Source organism: Condylura cristata, unplaced genomic scaffold (genome assembly GCF_000260355.1).
Source record: "Condylura cristata isolate star-nosed mole 26May11 unplaced genomic scaffold, ConCri1.0 scaffold00045, whole genome shotgun sequence".
Classification (NCBI taxonomy): domain Eukaryota; kingdom Metazoa; phylum Chordata; class Mammalia; order Eulipotyphla; family Talpidae; genus Condylura; species Condylura cristata.
This window is the reverse complement of record NW_004567146.1, coordinates 1094463-1112588: the sequence shown is the minus strand read 5'-3', so window position 1 is coordinate 1112588 and position 18126 is coordinate 1094463. Positions and strand designations below refer to the sequence as shown.

At 47.1% G+C, this 18126-nt stretch overlaps 1 protein-coding gene across 1 annotated transcript in view; it reads right to left on the bottom strand.

Annotated features, from left to right (window-relative positions):
- Nucleotides 1–986: 986 nt before the first annotated feature.
- ACIN1 (apoptotic chromatin condensation inducer 1) overlaps nucleotides 987–18126 on the bottom strand; it is a 35063-nt gene continuing 17923 nt past the window's right edge. Inside the window, 13 exon segments of the mRNA XM_004694643.2 lie at nucleotides 987–1632; nucleotides 2183–2283; nucleotides 2390–2714; nucleotides 2934–3041; nucleotides 3158–3265; nucleotides 3757–3902; nucleotides 4222–4363; nucleotides 4836–4988; nucleotides 5086–5219; nucleotides 5925–5967; nucleotides 9408–9549; nucleotides 16922–17037; nucleotides 17776–17991. Coding sequence (XP_004694700.1) covers nucleotides 1306–1632; nucleotides 2183–2283; nucleotides 2390–2714; nucleotides 2934–3041; nucleotides 3158–3265; nucleotides 3757–3902; nucleotides 4222–4363; nucleotides 4836–4988; nucleotides 5086–5219; nucleotides 5925–5967; nucleotides 9408–9549; nucleotides 16922–17037; nucleotides 17776–17991 — 2061 coding nt within the window. The 3' untranslated portion in view covers nucleotides 987–1305.

Below are 18126 nucleotides of genomic sequence, written 5' to 3'. Positions count from 1 at the left end.
CCGGTGGGGCACTCTGGCGGGAGGACCTCCAGGCCACCGTGTCAGGCCAGTCCCGAGGAGCAGGCGTGGGGTACACCCAGGAACGCCAAGCGGGCCGCACACCCCCAGCAGCAGGGCGAAGGGCAGCGCACGGTGAGGCGGGGAATTGGGAGCTCACTGCGGAGGCTCGGCTCCCAGCTTCCACATCAGCCTTTGGGGCTCGTGTGGCCGCGGCCCGAGGGAGGCGGCATTTTGGGAGCCTCCGCAAGGCAGGGTGGCAGGCAGGCCGGCTGGGTGCGTGTAAGGGCGGCAGAGGGAGTCAGGGTACAGGTCAGGGACCCGAGGCATGACATGGGGTGGGGGGGGGAGATAGATCTGGGGGTAGAGCCGTTAGGGGAAGCTCTTTCACCGGCGCCTCCTGAGCGTGCGGCTGCCGCCCCCTGGTGGCAGTTGCGGAGACAGCTTGAAGAAGGTGGCCTTTTGCACGGGACAGGGGACCCCAAAGGGACCCTATCCTGGGAGGTTCGGGGATGGGGTGTTCCCCTCTATCCCCACAATGAGTTAAAGCCACAGTGCGGTCTGGTTAGAGCCACGGCTGGAGGAGGTTGCTAAGTCCCTGGCAGCAGCAAACTGCTAAATGAAACCATCCTGAATCCTATAGCCATCACTTCAGTAGGATTCAGCTCTCACCCAGGCCCTACTAAAGGAAATCCACTCACACACTAGTTAAAACTAAGTCAGATTTTTATTATTTTCCATAGACCACATCATTTAATAATAAAAAAAATAAAAATAAAAATTGAACAAAAGGAAAGGTGGATATAAAGTGGAACCGGTGGCCAAGAGGCAAGGACTGCAGGATAGAAGAGACTGGGAACTGCAGGGGCCCGGGGACTCAGGAGGAGATGCTGATTCAGCTCATAGGTGACCCAGTCCTGGCCCCGGCTGTTCCCAAGAGGAGGCTGTGAGTACCCAAGGGAGGTGGTGAGCAGGATGGGAGGAAAAAATGCAAGAACTCCTAGGCTGTTCCACACCTCTGGGCCAACCACCTTACCTCCCTAACCTAGCTCTTCCCTCTCAGACTTAGCAATGGGAAATGAGACACAGGAGAGGGCCAAGTCCCAAGAGATAGGTTACGAGGGTTGGGGGAAAGATGGCCACTGCTGCATTTGGTATGTGGGGACAGGTGGCAGCCATACTTCAGCACTGGGCAAATGGTGTGAAAGACCCTTGGTTTCAGGGCGGTGGATTGTACCTATCCCTCTGTGGCTGTGAACCCCTGGGGCAGGGTGGCTGATGCCTGCAGCTCTCCCTAGTGTTTCCCAGCTAGCGGCGCCCACCCCGGTCCCGGACAGGTGTGCTGCGACTCCGGCTCCTGCTGTGGCGCTTGGTATCTCTACGGTCCCTCTCACGGCCACGTTCCCGGTCCCTTTCCCTCTCCCGATCTCGATCCCCCCTGTCACGCTCCCTGTCCCTCTCTCGCTCCCTGTCCCTCTCTCGGCTGTGCTCTCTCCGCTTCTCCCGCTCCAGCTGTCGGTTTCGTTCCCGCTCTGCTTCCTTCTCCCGCTCCTTCTGCTCCTCCTCTTCTTGTTCCTTTCGTCGCTTCTCTCGCTCCTTGGCCCGCTCAGCCCGTTCTGCCTCCTTCTGAACAATCTGCGGCAGGCAGTAAAGGCAGGGAACAGGCCTGTCAGCCCTCTTGCTTACAGCAGCCCCCACTTCATCAATCTACACCTGGATCCTGAATGCGTAGTTTCAAGTCAAGGTCAGATTTGCTGTTGAGCAGCCAAGGGGCCAGCAACCACATGTGTCCTTGACTCAAGACCCAGTCCCTCCAAACTTTCAACTTTTATACTAGTGACAGGTTAGTGGCACCACCCAAGCCTTCCTCTGCTTCTTCCCTAGCCACCTAAGATATGAATGAATTGCCTTTCTCTTTAGTTTGTATAAACCTAGAGACTCAAAACTTTAGAAATTAAAAAGAGGGGACATGGACAAGCTTCTCAGTTCATTAGAATTTCTAAGAATGGTTGGCACAGCCAGCTTCCTAGGAGATACACAATTCCCACCTTGCTTCCTTTCAACGTGGTTCCTTAAAACCGCCTCTTTCTGGAATGCTCAGTTTCTTCCCTTTTCAACAGAAGCACCTTCCTGAGCCTACTCACTGACTGGCGCCCAACCTCAGGTGCACAAAGAGTCTACTCACCTGGCTGTCAGTCAGGGGAAGCCAGTAGATGCAGGGAGCTGCCTTGGTTTTACGGAAAAGGTCATCCAGCAGCTTGGCAGGTGGTTCCTCCTGAGCTTTTTCTGAGGTAGGAAAAGTTATCAGACTTGTTGCCTCTGACCGTGTGTCCCATCCCAGTTGGGTCCCTTTCCCACCTACTAGTGGTTTTTGTGTCCCCCAGCTAAGTACCTTTCTTTTCACTCTTCTTTTCTTTAGACTTCGCACGTTCCTTGCGGCGGCGGTCACGGGACCGTGATCGGGAGCGGGGCCCTTCTCGAACTTTGTCCCGATCCCATTCACGCTCTGATCGAGTTCGCTCCCGCCGTTCCATTTCCCGTTCCCGCTCTGCCCACTGTTCCCGCACCGCCCGCTCCTGTTCCCGCTGTTCTGCCCGGGGGTGCTGTGGTGGCTGGGCTGGGGGTGGGGGTGGTGGGTGCAAGGGCCGTGGTACCCCCTGCTCCTCTGTCTTAGTTTCAGAGGGACGGTCCACCAAGAGGCCCCGGTGATAATCCAGCTGTGGGTAGAGGAGGGACAAGGACAGTCAGGATGGAGATGAGATCACGCTCACTGAAGGAGCTCAAGTGCCCGGGTAGAAAGACTTTGGGAGTCCCACGGAAGGAAAAGGGGGAGAGGATTCTCAAGGACTGTAGATTTGCCCAGGATTTCAGCTGGAATTTAGCAGATACTGGCCTTCACTGCCCCTCCCCTCCCCTCCTTTCCCTAGGTTTCTTACCTCATCTTGCTCAGCATAATCAGCACAAAGGAATTTGGGATTGGACTGGGGCCATTTGACCCCATGTAGAGCTGTGCGGGTGGCAACAGCTTCCTCTACTGTTGAGTACTGGTGGAGGAAAGGAGGCAGCAGAGGTCACAGCGGGCCTTCCATCCTCCCACCTTCCCACATCGGTCACAAAAGAAAATATATGCCTTAACCCTATAGAAGCAGCTTCTTCTCACCGTTACAAAGCAATGAGATTTGATCTTGTCAATCCAGAAGGCTTCTTCCACCAAAGTTCCTGTACGTCCCAACAACTCCTTCAGTTGGCCTAAAGTGAAGGGACGAACCTGCCAGTGAAAATAGGAGTTTCAGGATCTTGAAAAAGGCAAAAATAATTCTCATAAAACTTAAGAATTCTCAAGCTGTGGTCACGGAGCATACTCCAAGGTCAGAACCCTCTAGTAGGAATGTGACAAGTGTGATAATACTGGCTGAGGCACTATGTGCCAGGTCATCTACAAACCCTCAAGACAATCCTGCAGTGATATTCTCCTCCCCTTCCTCATCCACTGACAATGCAGCACCTTAAACAGCCACAAATAAAGAGTAAATGAGTGGTGGCTGTGCTCTAGTAGAACTTTGTTACAGGCTACAGGATGGTTTCATAGTCTAAAAAAGCCAATTAATGCAACTCACTCTCCAGCTGAAAAATGCTGTGAGGTTAAGATACTTGCTCCTGAGTCAATGAGGGAGTTGCTAGCAGATCTTAGTGTTTACCCTCAGAAGCTTGAGACCAAACTCAAACAAATGAGAGCAGACAGTGGCAGCAATGACTTACCAAATTGGAGATGTGGACGATGTTACTGATCTTGCCCCGGGGTGGGGAGGGCACCTGAGCAGTTCGGACTGGGTCATCAATTGTGATGGAAACTCCAGACTTCTGCTGGCTAATGGATCGTCTGGTTAAGGTATCTCCTAAAGTCACTGTGGCAGATAAAGCACCCAGGTGTTTTGTTCAGTAGGGAACACTGCTCTGTGGTGGGCTCTTTCACCTCTAATAACTGTACTCCCCACCCAGCAGTCACTCTTCCATCTAGAGTGCAAGGCATTGCCTAGGCTGAGCTCTTCATTATGGAGACTCAAAAATTACACAGATGAGAACCCAACATTTAAAGGAACTTAAGTAGGAAGGAAGGGGGGGTAAGAAAGACACAAGAAACACTGAACGCATTAAGCATTTCTAGATGCTCTGGAAGGGTGTTCAGGCAGCTGCATGCAGGGTCACTCCTCATGCACCACCCACCTTTCTTTATTTCATGCTCCACAGGAGGGGGCAAGGCCACCTCTACTGAAACCTGGGGCGGTACTGGGGGTTCTACTTCAGGCTCCTTCTCCTCCTCTTCTTCTTCCCTTTGCCCGTTCTCCTGGCCCTCTGCAGGTACTACCTGTAAGATATCAGATAGTGGAGGGATTCCTGAACATCAAAAACTGGTACATCTTCTTATGCCACTGGTTTCTTGGTAAGGTGTTAAGCGGCAACACAGGATGTTTCTTCCACTGGGGGGCAGGATTTCACCATTAAGTTTATGCCACCCGATCCTGGGACTGTTAATGCATCAACTCCGACAAGTCAGTAAGTATTTTTTTTTTTTTTTTTGCTGTAATGATCCAACTGTTGATATTGCAGCACTTAAGCAGCCACAAATAGAGTAAATGAGTGGTGACTGTGTTCCAATAAAACTTTGTTACAGGCAACAGGCTCGATTTCATAGTCTGTTGACCCCTAAGGAGAGTCAATTAATGCAACTTACTGCCCAGATGGCAGCTTTCCCTTTGAGGATGCCACTTTTAGCTCCTTAGTTGCTTGCTCTGCTTCCACTGCCCCATCTCTCAACATTGGGGTGGCAGGAGTCTTACCTGAGTGACAGTCCGGCATATTTTCAGCCCTTTGTCATGGGTCCCATCGTCACCATTACGCTCTGTCTCATCCTCAGAGATTCGGGAGTCATCAGCATGAAGATCCACAACGGCCTCCTGCCCCGCCAGGGGTTTGATGTCGGGGATGAGGCTCTGGGACACAGATACCCCCCACCCCGTTACACTGGGCCCATGTCTACTCCTGCCTCAATGTGTCTCGTCCTCCCTTCCCCAGCAACTCCCACCTCACCTTGAGTGATTCAGTGGTGATACTGATGGAAGGTTTCTTCTGCGTGGTGGCTGTGCTGGCTCCCCAACGCCGTTTCCGACCAGGTTGGCCGCCCTCGGTGTCACTGTTTCCAGCTGGCACCCCCTTGGAAGCTGCTGTCCCCAAGAAACAGAACCCAAGAGTTAGATGGTCTCAGACCTCTGCTGGTTCATACCACAACATCCACAGAGATAACCTTCAAATGGAATTAAGTGAAAGGCAAACTTAAAACTATTGGGCACTAGGGAGACCATGGCTTCAGAGTGAAAAATAAATTACTGGAGCCACTTCCTGATGGGAGACTGTGATGCTAATAATCTGAGTTTAAAGTTAATTTAAGGTGATGTGGTCTGGTTACTTTTAGTTAACTTTCACATCAGATTGATAATGAAATGATAAAGGTCTACTATACTTTTATGAAGTTTAACAATGGGGAAATGTTACAAATGTTGCTGTTTGTGGGCTGGGGCACTCTCATTTATTTCCTTAACACTTTAAAAGGTAAGGAGTCTCATAAACCCACCCATGGTTCTGAGGGTTCCAATCTCTGAAGAATAAATCCATGTAGGATCACACAGAAAGTGGTATGAGACACCTCACACAATGTATTGCTTAGAAAAAATGTGACTAGGGAAAGATGACGGGGATAATCTAAAGTTTTGAATTTCAAAATGAAACCCTATAGATATCAAGAAGATAGATTTGTTTGGGTGACAGGGATGATTCAAAAACACCACTGAGAGAATGGAACTTTACTTCTCCATTAACTCTGATATTTATGGTATTTCTGACCTTTACCAGGGATATGGGGCTAGACTTACAGACAACGGAGATCTTCCTCTTGAATGATTTGGGCATCGAGCTCTGTATAGAGAAGAAAAGGGGGGGAAAAGAGAAAGAGACACACCCCACAGAGAGGGGGGGAGGAGGTTAGATGGGGCAGTCTTAGCATAGACTCCAAAGACAGAAAAAGAGAGAGAAGAGACACAGAGACAGACAGACCAAAACAGAAGCAGTAAACGGCAAAAACGAAGCAGAATCAATGCAAGTTAGAGAAAAAAATAAAACCAAACATCACAGCAGGGAAAAGTCATCTAGTCCATACCACACCTGTGTATTAGCTTAACCAGAAATAAGCCAGAAGAGGAATTCAGAGGCCTCCCAGCCCTTTAGAAGTGTTGTGATGCCCTCTCCCACTGTCTCTGGGTTGGGAGGAGGCCACGGCAACAAAATCAGGCCCAGAACGGGGTCGCGTAGGCCTCCTAGGTCTTCCTTGCTAACCTGAGGAAAACCCAAGGTAGCAGGGAAAACCAACTTTGGGATGGCAACCTTAACAAAGTAATACTTTTCCTCTTCTCAATGTCCAGCTTGGTGGCTAATGACAATGGTTTTGAGCTGCTCTGACAGCTTGGACAGTCAAGACGGCTCAAATCCCTATCACGCTGTGGGGAAGGGCAGCAACCAGATCCACTGGAAATGAAGCTCCTGAGCTAAGGGCTGGCACAAAGGACTTAAAGGCGTCTTTGGTTAAAGGCATGTTGCTCCCAGGGAGAGTCTCAAGACTTTCCAACCATGTACAGACAGATCTTTAACAAGCCTTACTTTTTCCTCTTCAACCAGGGCTTAAGCCTTAGAGGCTCTGCCAAGGACCAGATACTTACAAACTTGCTTTGGAGCAAACTTCTGCCCCAAATACTCAGTGGGAGACAACTATGGACAGAGCAAAAAGAGGGAGGAAGGGAGAAAAGTGGAACAAAGCATTTTAAGTTTAAGTGCTTATTTCTGGAAAAACTAAGACCTACTACCCTTCTAAGGGTAGGGCAGGACCCTCTGGATGAAATCCCTCCTTCCCACCACCCCCCACCCCCCACCAGCCCTGTATGTCGTCTAACCAAGTCTCCTTGGTCTTGTTAAGGGCCAGCCTGACCTCTAACAGGGCTGCTCTTGATGGGTAAGTTAGTGAGAAAAAAAAAGTCTTAATTAAAACAGGAAAACATGAACCAAATAAATAAATCCAATAAAGAAATCAGAAAAAGATAAAGAAAAAAAATTAAAATAAAAGATTAAAAAATAAAGAAGAAGAAAATAAAGAAGAAAATAAACTAGGAATATGACAAATGTTCCAGGTACCATCTCACACCTGGGATCTTCAGTTCAGCCAATCGCACCTCACTGTGTACTGTATCTAGTCAACCGCCGGTCCAATCAGAATGAGCCCTCCCTGCTAGGCGCTGTGCAATTGGTGGGGGGTTGGGTTGGCAAAAAAGGTGGGCGCACGGCGTGGTGGTCAGCACGGCACTGCCAGAGTCCTCCCAGGGGCGCAGGGGGGGCGGGAGGGAAACGTGTGGGGGGACGCTGCCCAGTTTCCATGATGTCAAGACAGTTCACTGGCGGTGGCCAGGCTCAGCGAGGGGTACAGGGGGGAAAAGGGGCAGAGACATCAGTCCCAGCCCTGTAGGGGCATCATCTTGCAGTCCCTGATGAGATGGCCTGTGAGTAGCAGGAATGGTCCTGGCCTTTTATCGTGAGAGGCAGACAGGACCCTAAGTCCACCAGTGGCAAGCTGCAGCAATACCACCACCCAATACTTGGAATCCAGGTGATGACTCCAGAGTCCCTTTCTCCTCTGCCTGTTCTGGGGAGGGGGTCCTCTCACCGAGTGGGATCATGAAGACTCTGATGAAGGCGGCCTGGGGGTAGTAGGTGGAGAGCCCCAGGACCTGGCACATTCAGCAGCAAGGTCAGAAAACTTTTCTTCTGAGAGTTGTGTGTGGCATCTCTTCAGGGACTCCAGCTGAGACAGTGGTTCCAGTCAGGTGGATAGATGAGCCCCTGCCTCCAGGGATGGAGGAGAAGTTGGAGCAACCAACATGCTGCCCTTCACCATGGACAACAGGGACCAAAGGAAAGTCCATCTGATGAGCAAGTGGTGATACACGGCTGGGCTGTCATCAGCATTAAGTCCCTGGGCTCAGACCCTAGACTTCTCTGCAGGTTCCTAGTTGTCACAGCTTAAGCCGAGGACCCCACTCGGTATTTTACAGCATGGCATGTGATCGCAAACATTGACTCTTTACGTCTTGGTGCCCTAGATGGGGAATCCCAACAGTCTGCAGCAAACAACGCAACCCACAGTCCTCAAAAGGGCAAGGGTATGTGGGCAGGCGCCCCAGCACTGACACAAGCTCTTCTTGGGGTGTCCCAAATAGGGAGATGATGCAAGTCCACCCCTTTCCAAAGGTTTTTGCTTTTTCAATACAAGTCTCTCCAGAACAGTGCTCTTCTCGGCCCCCCTGATGTAAGCAATGCAGGGAGGCAAAGGGGGGCCCATCACAGGATCCCATATACATGCCCCCCTCTGGCCAAGACACCTGGATAGCAGACTCGGCTCTGATTGGGCAGCTCAGTAGCAGCGGGTGGGTCCAGAGGAAGAGGCGGCATCAGCGATTGGCCAGTTGGGCAGGGTTATATTTTACGGGCGGATTACCGTACATGAGGTACTTGGACAAAGTTTTACGGGGAAGAAGGACCTTGTAATAAATAATATTCTGCACATCAAATCACTTTCACCGGCCCCCACCCCCGCAACACACACCAAAGAAAGGCTACACACACAACAGTCCCTCCCCAATCTGTTATCCCACTCCCAAACCCAGCTAACTCAACCTTTAAGAGCCAAGAAGACTTCGCTGGCTCTGATGGGGGGAGCCCCCTGAATTGGGTACAGGACACAAGGTAACATATATGCCAAAAAAGGAGGTTTAGGGAATAGAAATCACAGGAATAGAGAAAGGGCCTGTGGGATTACCCAGCCCCGGCTTCTAAGTAACTACATCTCTGCAGTAAGACCACTGGGGGGCAGAAGAGGAACAAAAATTCCTCAGCATGGCTAGTTATCTAAAAACCACTAAAGCCCTCTAGATGGCGCTGAGCACCATGAGGCTCTTAAAAAGGAGGGAAAGCTAAAGGAGTTACAGGGGAGAAGCTCCAGAAGAGGGAAAGCTAAGGCTGGGTCTTAGCTTAATAAAGGCCTTTAACTGACTTGTGTTAGTCACAGCCAGTAGTCTGGACTGCACATTCCCCCAACAAGGAAAGGGGAACAAATGAGCCCTGTCCCCATCACAAGGGGTCTCCCTTGCTAAACCAGCGAATTCTCCCTTGGCCTGAGCCAGATCCAAGTGTCTCTGCCTAACCCCTTCTTAAAGTTATCCCCCTGTGTAGTAACAGGGACCACCAGAGTGGTCTGCTCTGTCCCCTAGGTCCACTCAGGCCCACCCACCCCAACAGGCGGATTGGATATTTACCTCTTTCTTCTCCTCATCTTCAGCACTGCCTTCTGGGCGGTCATCATTGCTGACTTGGTCTGTAATAGGCATGGGGGGCTCTGGAACCTCATTTTCAGGTCTGTTTTCACTTGTGTCCATGGTCACTTCCTCCTTCTCCTCACTGATAGTATAGGGAGAGGTTGGGAGGGAAGGGCAGGAAAGAACCAAGGGGAAGAGAGAGCAAGACGTTAGATTTTGAGTCAGAAAACCCCCATGCCTCATCACTTGGGTCCAATTGGGAGGAATGCTTTTCATGTAATACTGGTAACCTTGCCCCCCCCACAGTTAAAAGTGGAAGACTTTTTCTTGGGGAAAGCGCATAGATGACGGTAACCATAGCCACCTACTACCCAGATGGAAAAAAGCTGAGGTTGGGGGTCACACTCCAATGAGTCTTAGGTAATTCACCAGAGTACTCTTCTGTGAAGGGAAAACACCCCAGGGAATAGGCTTTCCCATCCTCTGACCACAGGCACCTCTATTTAACTACATTGCATGAGGAACTGAGGGAAGCGAGATTCCTTAAAAAGATGAGAAAGAATGGTCAGAGTTGTGGCAAATGACCCCAACCTTGTATTTAATCAATTGCCTAATAAGTGAAAAAGGCTGCTGACCCACAGCATCTGAAGACGCCAAGAAAGGAGAAATGGTTGGGGCTGGGAGGAAAGTGGTGCAGGGAAACTAGGCCTGATTAAGGTTTAGAGCTTCAAAAAGGACCCTTTCTCATCCAAAAAGAAAGAATACAGCTGCCAGGGAGAGTATGAACGCTCACAGAAGAATCAGGCCACCTTTACCTGCTCAGAGGTGTAGGAACTGTTCTTAACATTCAGCTTATGCCCAGTTTCTCCCACTCCCCTTATTCCAACTTCCAAGAGAGAGAGAGAGAACAGGCCTCCAAGTCAGGACAACCCTCCCCCACACCATGCATCTTCCCCCACAAACACTGAACCCATATCACACCCCCCCATCACACAAGTTAACTCCCATTTCAGGCAATGAATCCCAGAGATTCCCTTTACATAAAGGAGCTTCCCATTTTCTTTTCTGCCGTCATCCCTAAATTCTACCTCCAATCTCACCTCCCCCACTACCACCCAAACACTTGGGGGCCGGAGATGGAGGGGGTGGAGAGAAGAGAATCAAATCAAGATGATCAGGGGCCTAAGTCTCAGATGAGGGGAACCAAGCCTCCCAGGCTGATAACCACACCAGAAAAATCAGCATTCCCGAGGGGCTGACTGACACTCAGAGGTCAGAAAAGCTTCCCCAGAGCAAGCAGGCAGGGAGGGATGCACGGAAAGGGGGAGGGGAAATCGGAACTGTGCCCCCAGCTAACAGGCCCCCACAGAAACTCGCTGTTCAAATGCCTCAATCAAAAGAAAGGCTTATCCAAAAAATACCTATTTCCCAAACAGAAAGGGCAAGTGGAGCCAATTAGAAATCGGAAAGGAAGGACAAAGGGGAAAGCAGAATGACTGAAAACAAACCAAAACGATAGACAGAATGAAAGCCATAGGGAAAAGAAGGAAGATGAGGTGGGCTAGGGCGGTAGGGAAAAAGGATACATGGAAATGTGAAGCTCTCACCCTTCTTTGCTTTCTGATAACATGATTTTTTTTCTCCCCCTGGAAGTGCTGTTTATCCCTTTCTGGAATGGAAGAAATAACAAAAACCAAACAAAAAATCCTAAAAAAATTAAAACACACACCCTTCCTTGTCCCGAAAGCCCACCACTTCCTCCCCGGCCACCCGATCCAGAGAGAAAATTGAGATGCAGCTACTGGGGATCCAAAAAATGGTAAATGGAAGGGGAGGTGGTGGTGGTGAGGGGAGGCTAAAATAGATCAGGCTTTTAAGAGATAAACGTTAAGTCCTCACGGCAAACCCCGAGTTCGGCTGGATTGGTCTCTCTGGAGGAGGAGGAGGTAGAGGGCCAGGCTGCTGGTAGTGGCTGGCTCTATTGTATTGGCGGAGCGGCGGCGATCAGCCGGAGACATGCAGGGGAGCCATCTTGCCACTTACCCAGCAGCCCGTGTGTGCGGATGGGGGAGGGCCCTGCTGCAGCAGGGGAGGGGAAAGAAAAGAGGGAGGGCGCTGAGTGAGCAAGGTTCTTATCCTCTGGCAGGCCACAGGGAGCTCACTGTTGGCTCAGTAGGCCTAGTCTTTTTCCGTCTTTTCTCAGGTTACAACAGCTACAGAGAGGCCTAACCCCAGAGGGAGAGGGTGCGCTCTCCTAGACTTCTCAGGGGGCGGGAGCGGGGGTTGGGTGGAGAGGACATACAAAGTTACAGCTGCTTGCTTGGAAGATTCCAGAGAATACAAGGAAGGGAAATAGCACAGGAGTGAAAAATGATTAAAGGAGGAAGATAAAGCCAAAATCAAATGAAAAACAGAAAGAAAGCACGAGCATTTTTTTATGTGCCCACCTCTCTCTATTAAAGCCAGGAGTGGAATATTGAAACCAGATCAGTCACTTTCTTGAAGGAGGGGAGGTGGGATGAGAACTGGCACTGTCCAATCACTATAGTAACTGCAGTTCACCCTGAGCAGTGACCACGTGTTACTATTCCAACCTGTCCTTTCTCCAGGGATGGCTGAGAGAGTGCATAAACAGAGCTTTTGGAATTACCAACAGAGGGGGATAAGGAGTGGGGGAAGGGTGTGGTGTCTCAGAAGAGATGACAGACAACTTTGTTTCATAGAGTCTTTAATAAGGTCACCCTGCTCCAGGGTCCACCGGAGTCAGAAAGGAAAAGATAAACAGGGTAAAGGGGCTTTGGGCACCTGAAGCACGAAGGCCACCTCTTGGAGTAAGGGCTCCAAGGGGAGGCCATAATGCAGGGAAAGACACTAAAGTGAGAGCTGATCCACAGGGCAGGTGAGATCTGCTGGGCAGAACGTGATAGGGAACTAAGTGATAATTATGAATCACAGGCCTTTGGATCAAACTAAATGTGAAATGGGAAAGCAACTAACTCAAAACAGCATTCAGTAAATGCTCATTTGTTGACTGCAAAGGTGTTCCTTTTGTGTCCCTAGTGGCAGTCGAGGTTAAACACTAGGACAAGCTTCGAGTACTTAAACCAAACTCATAATTAACTTATTTATAACCCAGAACCTTTAATCGGGAGTAAAATTTCCTTTTTGCTTGCTTAAAAATCTTAAAACTCACAAGCCAAATGCATGGCAATGCCATCCTGTTTATACCTTACTCCATGTGTTCCCGTTCACTTAGTGGTACCTATCTGCTCTGTAAGGTTGAGCACTCTGCAGTCTAATTAGTTAGGGCCCAATCCAGGCACTGGCCCTGGTACTGGTGCCATACAAGCTGTGTGATACTGGACAAGTTCCTGATCCTAAGTGTTATCTGTTTAATTTGTAAAGTGGGGACAATAACATAACTGATGTCATGAAAATGTGGTAAGGGTTTGCTCTTAAGAATCTAGTTTGGACCACACCCCAGGTAAAGGTAAGGAGATGCAAACACATGTGTAGTTCAGTAAGTCATTACCTTATTTGAAGCCACCTGGAGCTTGTTCTGAGTTTCCTCAAAGAGTAGACTGCTCTTTCTTTCTCTGATTCAGAAGCATTCAGTAATCCCTCTTGGCTTGACATGTTTTCGATGATGCCCTCATCACTGTATAATAACTGCTGGTTTACTTGCCTCTCAACCCCACCCAGCAGAGGTCCTCAAGGTCAGGGAATCCATTCCTTGGCCCCTAGCCCAGGGTCTAACATAAAGCTCAGTAAAGATTTCTGAATTAGGTTGTCAGTGTAGGTACCAACTGGACACTTTGATAAATGCTTGCTGAATTAAAAGTTTTCTTTAAACTTTTTTTTGGATTAGAATCCCCAGAGAATGTTAGCCCACAGAGAGTATTACTGCCAAATGTCCTTATGTAAATGTTCTCTGCCCCTCAATAATCCTAAAATACTTCCAGCTGCTAATGTGCCGCCCCAGAAGTAGCCTCCTTAGAGGGAGAATTTTCTGTTGGAATTTTTTTCTTCTTCAAGTATTGTACTATATTATCCTCAGCCTTTATAAGATACGGTAGGTTTGTGCCTTTTATATTCCTACAATCAATTCAGTGGGATCCATGAATTCCCAAGACTTTAATTTTCATTTTCATGGGAAAAAAAGAGGAATTCTTTAAATTGCCCCCACAGGGGACTCAATCTATTTGCAGAACCCTCCCAAAGCTCAAGGAACTATGTGTCACAGCCCCACACAGTTTTTCTACATAGTTCCTTTTAGACAAAAGGCATATATCCCTTACCGTTTATTTTTCTTGCACAAATGTTTCTGATAGTTCTGACAAAGATGTGAAGCTGCATGAAGGCTGGGGGATATCTATCCATAATTAAATAACACACAGGCACATTTTTAGCACAGAAGAGGATAAAACCACTTGGAACCTAATAATAACAAATTATAATTCACATCTAAATATGAATGAGCCTCAGAGAAACAAATGGAAAAGCAAATTTCTATAAGCACATGTTTGAATTTTAGTTACAGAAAATTCATGAGGAGCTAAGGACCTGATGTGAAATTTAGTATGAACCAGTGGGATCTGACTACCCCCAGCTATAAGATTAAAGTACAGAATCACCTCAGCAGCATATTAATTCCAAGATAGCCAAAGATAGTATGATTTCAAGTGTTATGATACCAACTTCTCAGTGAACAATCTACTAATGACAACAAAATCTGTTTTATAAAATCATGCAGCACTTTGGCACTGCAAGTCCCTCGGCGAGTATCAATTACACTGTTCATATTGGCTTAAAGGACCATTTCCTTCCTCCTAATCAGGTAAAAGGACAAGTAACCCGGATTCTGAAATTGTTACTACCTAAAAGGTTTGTATATGCAGGAAGGCTGTGTTTTTAAAAATTCATGTTTGAATTAACTATTGCCAGATGATGTAGTCAGAGCAGGCCCCGCCCTCGGCGTACCCCCCCCCCCACTTCTTTTAATGTAAAAAGAGCACCATTAACTTTCTGTTGTATGGGGACATTTTTGTTATAACCACAGCAAGCAGAAGATTGAATTCTGAAACATAGTTCAACTGAAACAGGATTAAGGGCTCAAAAGTTCTTACTTCAGTGAAAAAGATACCTCACCTCATAAAATCTAGAGCTCCTCAGGGCACAATTAGAATCAGAACAGATTTAACCAAGCACAGCAAAAAAGTCAGGCATGTCTTCTAAGTTGTGAGAGATCTCTGAAGACACTAACTATATTGAATCAATAGGCCCTACCTCTCATGTGACTTAATGAGACATACAGGTGAAGTCACAAATGGACTTTTCCATTTAGAACTGCTGACCCCACTTTTAAAATTGGCCTGGACTCCACAGACTACCAGTTTGAAGACTATGGCTACTGAAAGGTCAAAGGTCAGGAGAACAGTTGTGAATCAGTTGTAGTAGGTGCTCCAGAAATGAGGCAAACTTTTCAAAGATTCATTTATCAAATCCAATACCAAAACAGCTTATGGATTTAGGCCTTTGGCCTTGTCTCTGTTAAGACTGCTGAACAGTCCCATCTGGAAGACAGGCCGAAGAAAGCCATGTAAGAGGGATGTGTGTGAGCTATTCCTGAGTTCAGGTTACATTTCTAATCTACAGAATGCCCATATAAGACATTCACCAAACAGTACAGATTTCCTGAGGTCTGAGCTAAGCAACCCTAGTTCCACAATACTTTTCTTTTTCATTTCCCGTGAGATTTTGAAATCAAGAATTTTGTTTCAATGGCTTAATTTATAATACCTAGCTCCGAACAGTCTACATTCTACAGCATATTCTAATCTATAGCCTGCTCTACTATAGCTTGCCTAGGCAACAATGGACAGTCTTAGTTATTTGCTAAAGTACCACTGGCCTGTCATACTGCCAGAATCAATTTGACGAGGTTACTATAAAATGAAGATCAAAGTCAGCCACCTTTACCTGGGAAGAAAAGTCTTGTATGTGACCAAGTTTTATCGGCCTTATATGCAAAAGTTCAAGTAAAGATGCTTCAAAATAACAAAGTTCTGTAGCTAGAATCTCACAGACCCACAGAATTTCAGGGCAAGCAAGCGTTTCAGAAAATTACTTGCTTCTCACAGTGCACAGGAGGCAGTTTCTCAGTCTCAATTAATAGCAGATTATCAATACCTACTTCAAAACAGCCAGTATACAAAGGACATGCTGTACACCCCCTTCCCCCGATAGGCTAGGAGAGGGAGGATAGATATTGTGTCTGGTTGAGAGATAGGGAAGGGAAGGGAAGGTGTCACCCCTTTTCCGAGATGCTGTAGCTAAGGAGTCCTGAACGCCTTCCAGAATCTGCTGTTTTCACTTTATAGCACTTGAAGGAAAAACCCTTTCTTAAAAGAGAAAATCAAAAATATTTCAAAGGAGTGAATATTTTTTGGCTTTCAAGCCAAAAATGTAATGGTCACAAGATGGCAGTGGAGGCAAGAATATTAGAATGGACAGAAGTGAGGTATATTCCAAAACAAAAGCTATACAGTAAGAAGCACAAAACTATTATTAAAGCCATGAAGTAATGTCAACTGTTCACCTCCTCTAAAAAATCAGAGGCAAAATACAGCCTCACAAGAATTTAGAATCTAAAATTATATAAAGGGGGAAGTTATACTGTGAGTTTGTTAAATGGTATAAAAGCATTCTTAGAACAATTTCAGGTCAATTGCCTACTTAAGACATTCATTAAAGCAGTACAGGTTTCCTGAGGTCTGAAAGCTAAGCAATCGTAGTTCCACAATTCTTTTCTTTTTCATTTCCCATGAGATTTTGAAATCAAGAATTTTGTTTCAATGGCTTAATTTATAATACCTAGCTCAGAATAACAAATGACATACAAGTATAAATGCAATTTTATGTCAGAGTATCTTTACCTAGTATCTAGGACTAAATATAGGAGTAAAAAACAACTGTATAAATGGTTAGTTCAAGGGCCTCAGGGGTACAGGAGTAAACTTGACTTAATGCAGACTTCATATTTTCCTGTATTGTGCTTGATAAAATGATAGTTAATAACTAGGGAAAATGCAGAAAAATTGCATCCTCCTGTGTCTTTCTTATAGACCCTCAATATCCTTTACTAAATGTTCCCAGACTCACATACGGCTGGTAGCTGTGAGTGAAAGACTAAGCTACAACACCTTTCTGGAGTCGATTCCATGACACAGTCTTGAGTTTGGATACAGTAACTTCTGCCACCTGCTCTTAAAAGGTATTGACTAATTTGGTAAGCTGATCCCAGATATGGGTTGCTTTATGCTCTCACCACCAATTTTCAGACTACCCTATGAGTTTTGGTGGCAAGTACAACATAGTTACTGAAGTCTAGTCTCTGTCCAGAAAAAGCCCTGCATTTATGTTTTTGGACTGTTTAGTCAAAAAACAATAGGGAGAAAAGAACTAACCCACACTCCCAGTTCCTTGTTATACCCATGTTAAGATATATCACTTACACAGTGTGAAGAGTCCTTTCTGATTCTGGTAGGTGAGAGGTCTGAGTCTCTGAGGTTTGGGGCTGTGTGGCAGCTGGTGGTTCTGCCTCTTCAGCTTCACACTTCTTTGGACTCTCCTATTAAGGACAAACATAGCAAAAGAAACATAGCAAAGTATTTAAAACTACTTTGTTCCTTTCTTTAACCTGAGGCTGGTAAAAGGCAGAACAGGATATGCCTCCTCCATATGAAATCTACGTATTTTATTTCAATTTAGAAAGTGGAACGGAATATTACTTAAAGAATTGCTTTCTATGCCAGCAGTTATTTTACTGAATTTAAAATATATTATTTTCGTGTAGAAGAACAGGGGTGTTGGCTAGATGTGTGTGTGAAAGGATTCACCAGAGACAAAGTGGAGCGCAGAACAGGCGGATTTACTGAAATACAGCTGAGGGGAGCAGTGGGGGCAGGGAGAGTTCTGCTGTGCCATGTGTGTTAACTCTGTGGCCAGAGACTGAACTCAGGCCACAGACGTAACAATGCTGAGACTTAATCCCTAGGCGACCAAAAAGGCCCCTTTATTGGGTTTCTGAAGCAACAGAAAAAAGGCTTCATTTTGGGCAGAGAAAGAGATGTCTGAGGATGAAGTGATCCTGAGAGTCACACAGCGGAGGACCCTGTTGCTCAGGTGTCGTGTACAGCTTTCATGAGCCAGGGAGTTGAAAATGAGTTCATTGGAATCTAACAGTATCCCCAACCTTCTACATTCAACTAAAACGTGTGCAGGCTAATTTTTGTTTTCTAATTGGGACAAAAGGGAAACGCGTGGCTAATTCTCCATCTCCTTCTAGGGTAGGAGCATGACAGCCTACCCGCTCAGGTTGTAACCTCTGGGTCACATGCTTTTCGGTTGGCTCAGGCTGGCTCATACGTCTCACTCGGACAGAGGAGGCCATGGAAGTCCTCTCCTTTGGCTCAAGGACCTGCAGATGTGGCACTGGTGGAGCTGTAACCTCCTGACCAGAAGAGGGATCTTTGGTTTCAGTGTAGCTGGTGCTGCTGTCCCTGGAGACTCCAGGGCTCAGAGACTGAAGAAATGAAACATAGTAAGGCAAGTTACTTACGCATGGTACACAGTCTGCAAATCCTGAGTTTTTGAACTTCCACTGACCCAATTTAATACTTTTGGATTTTTGTATGTTTCTGTTTGAGTCAGTGACTTT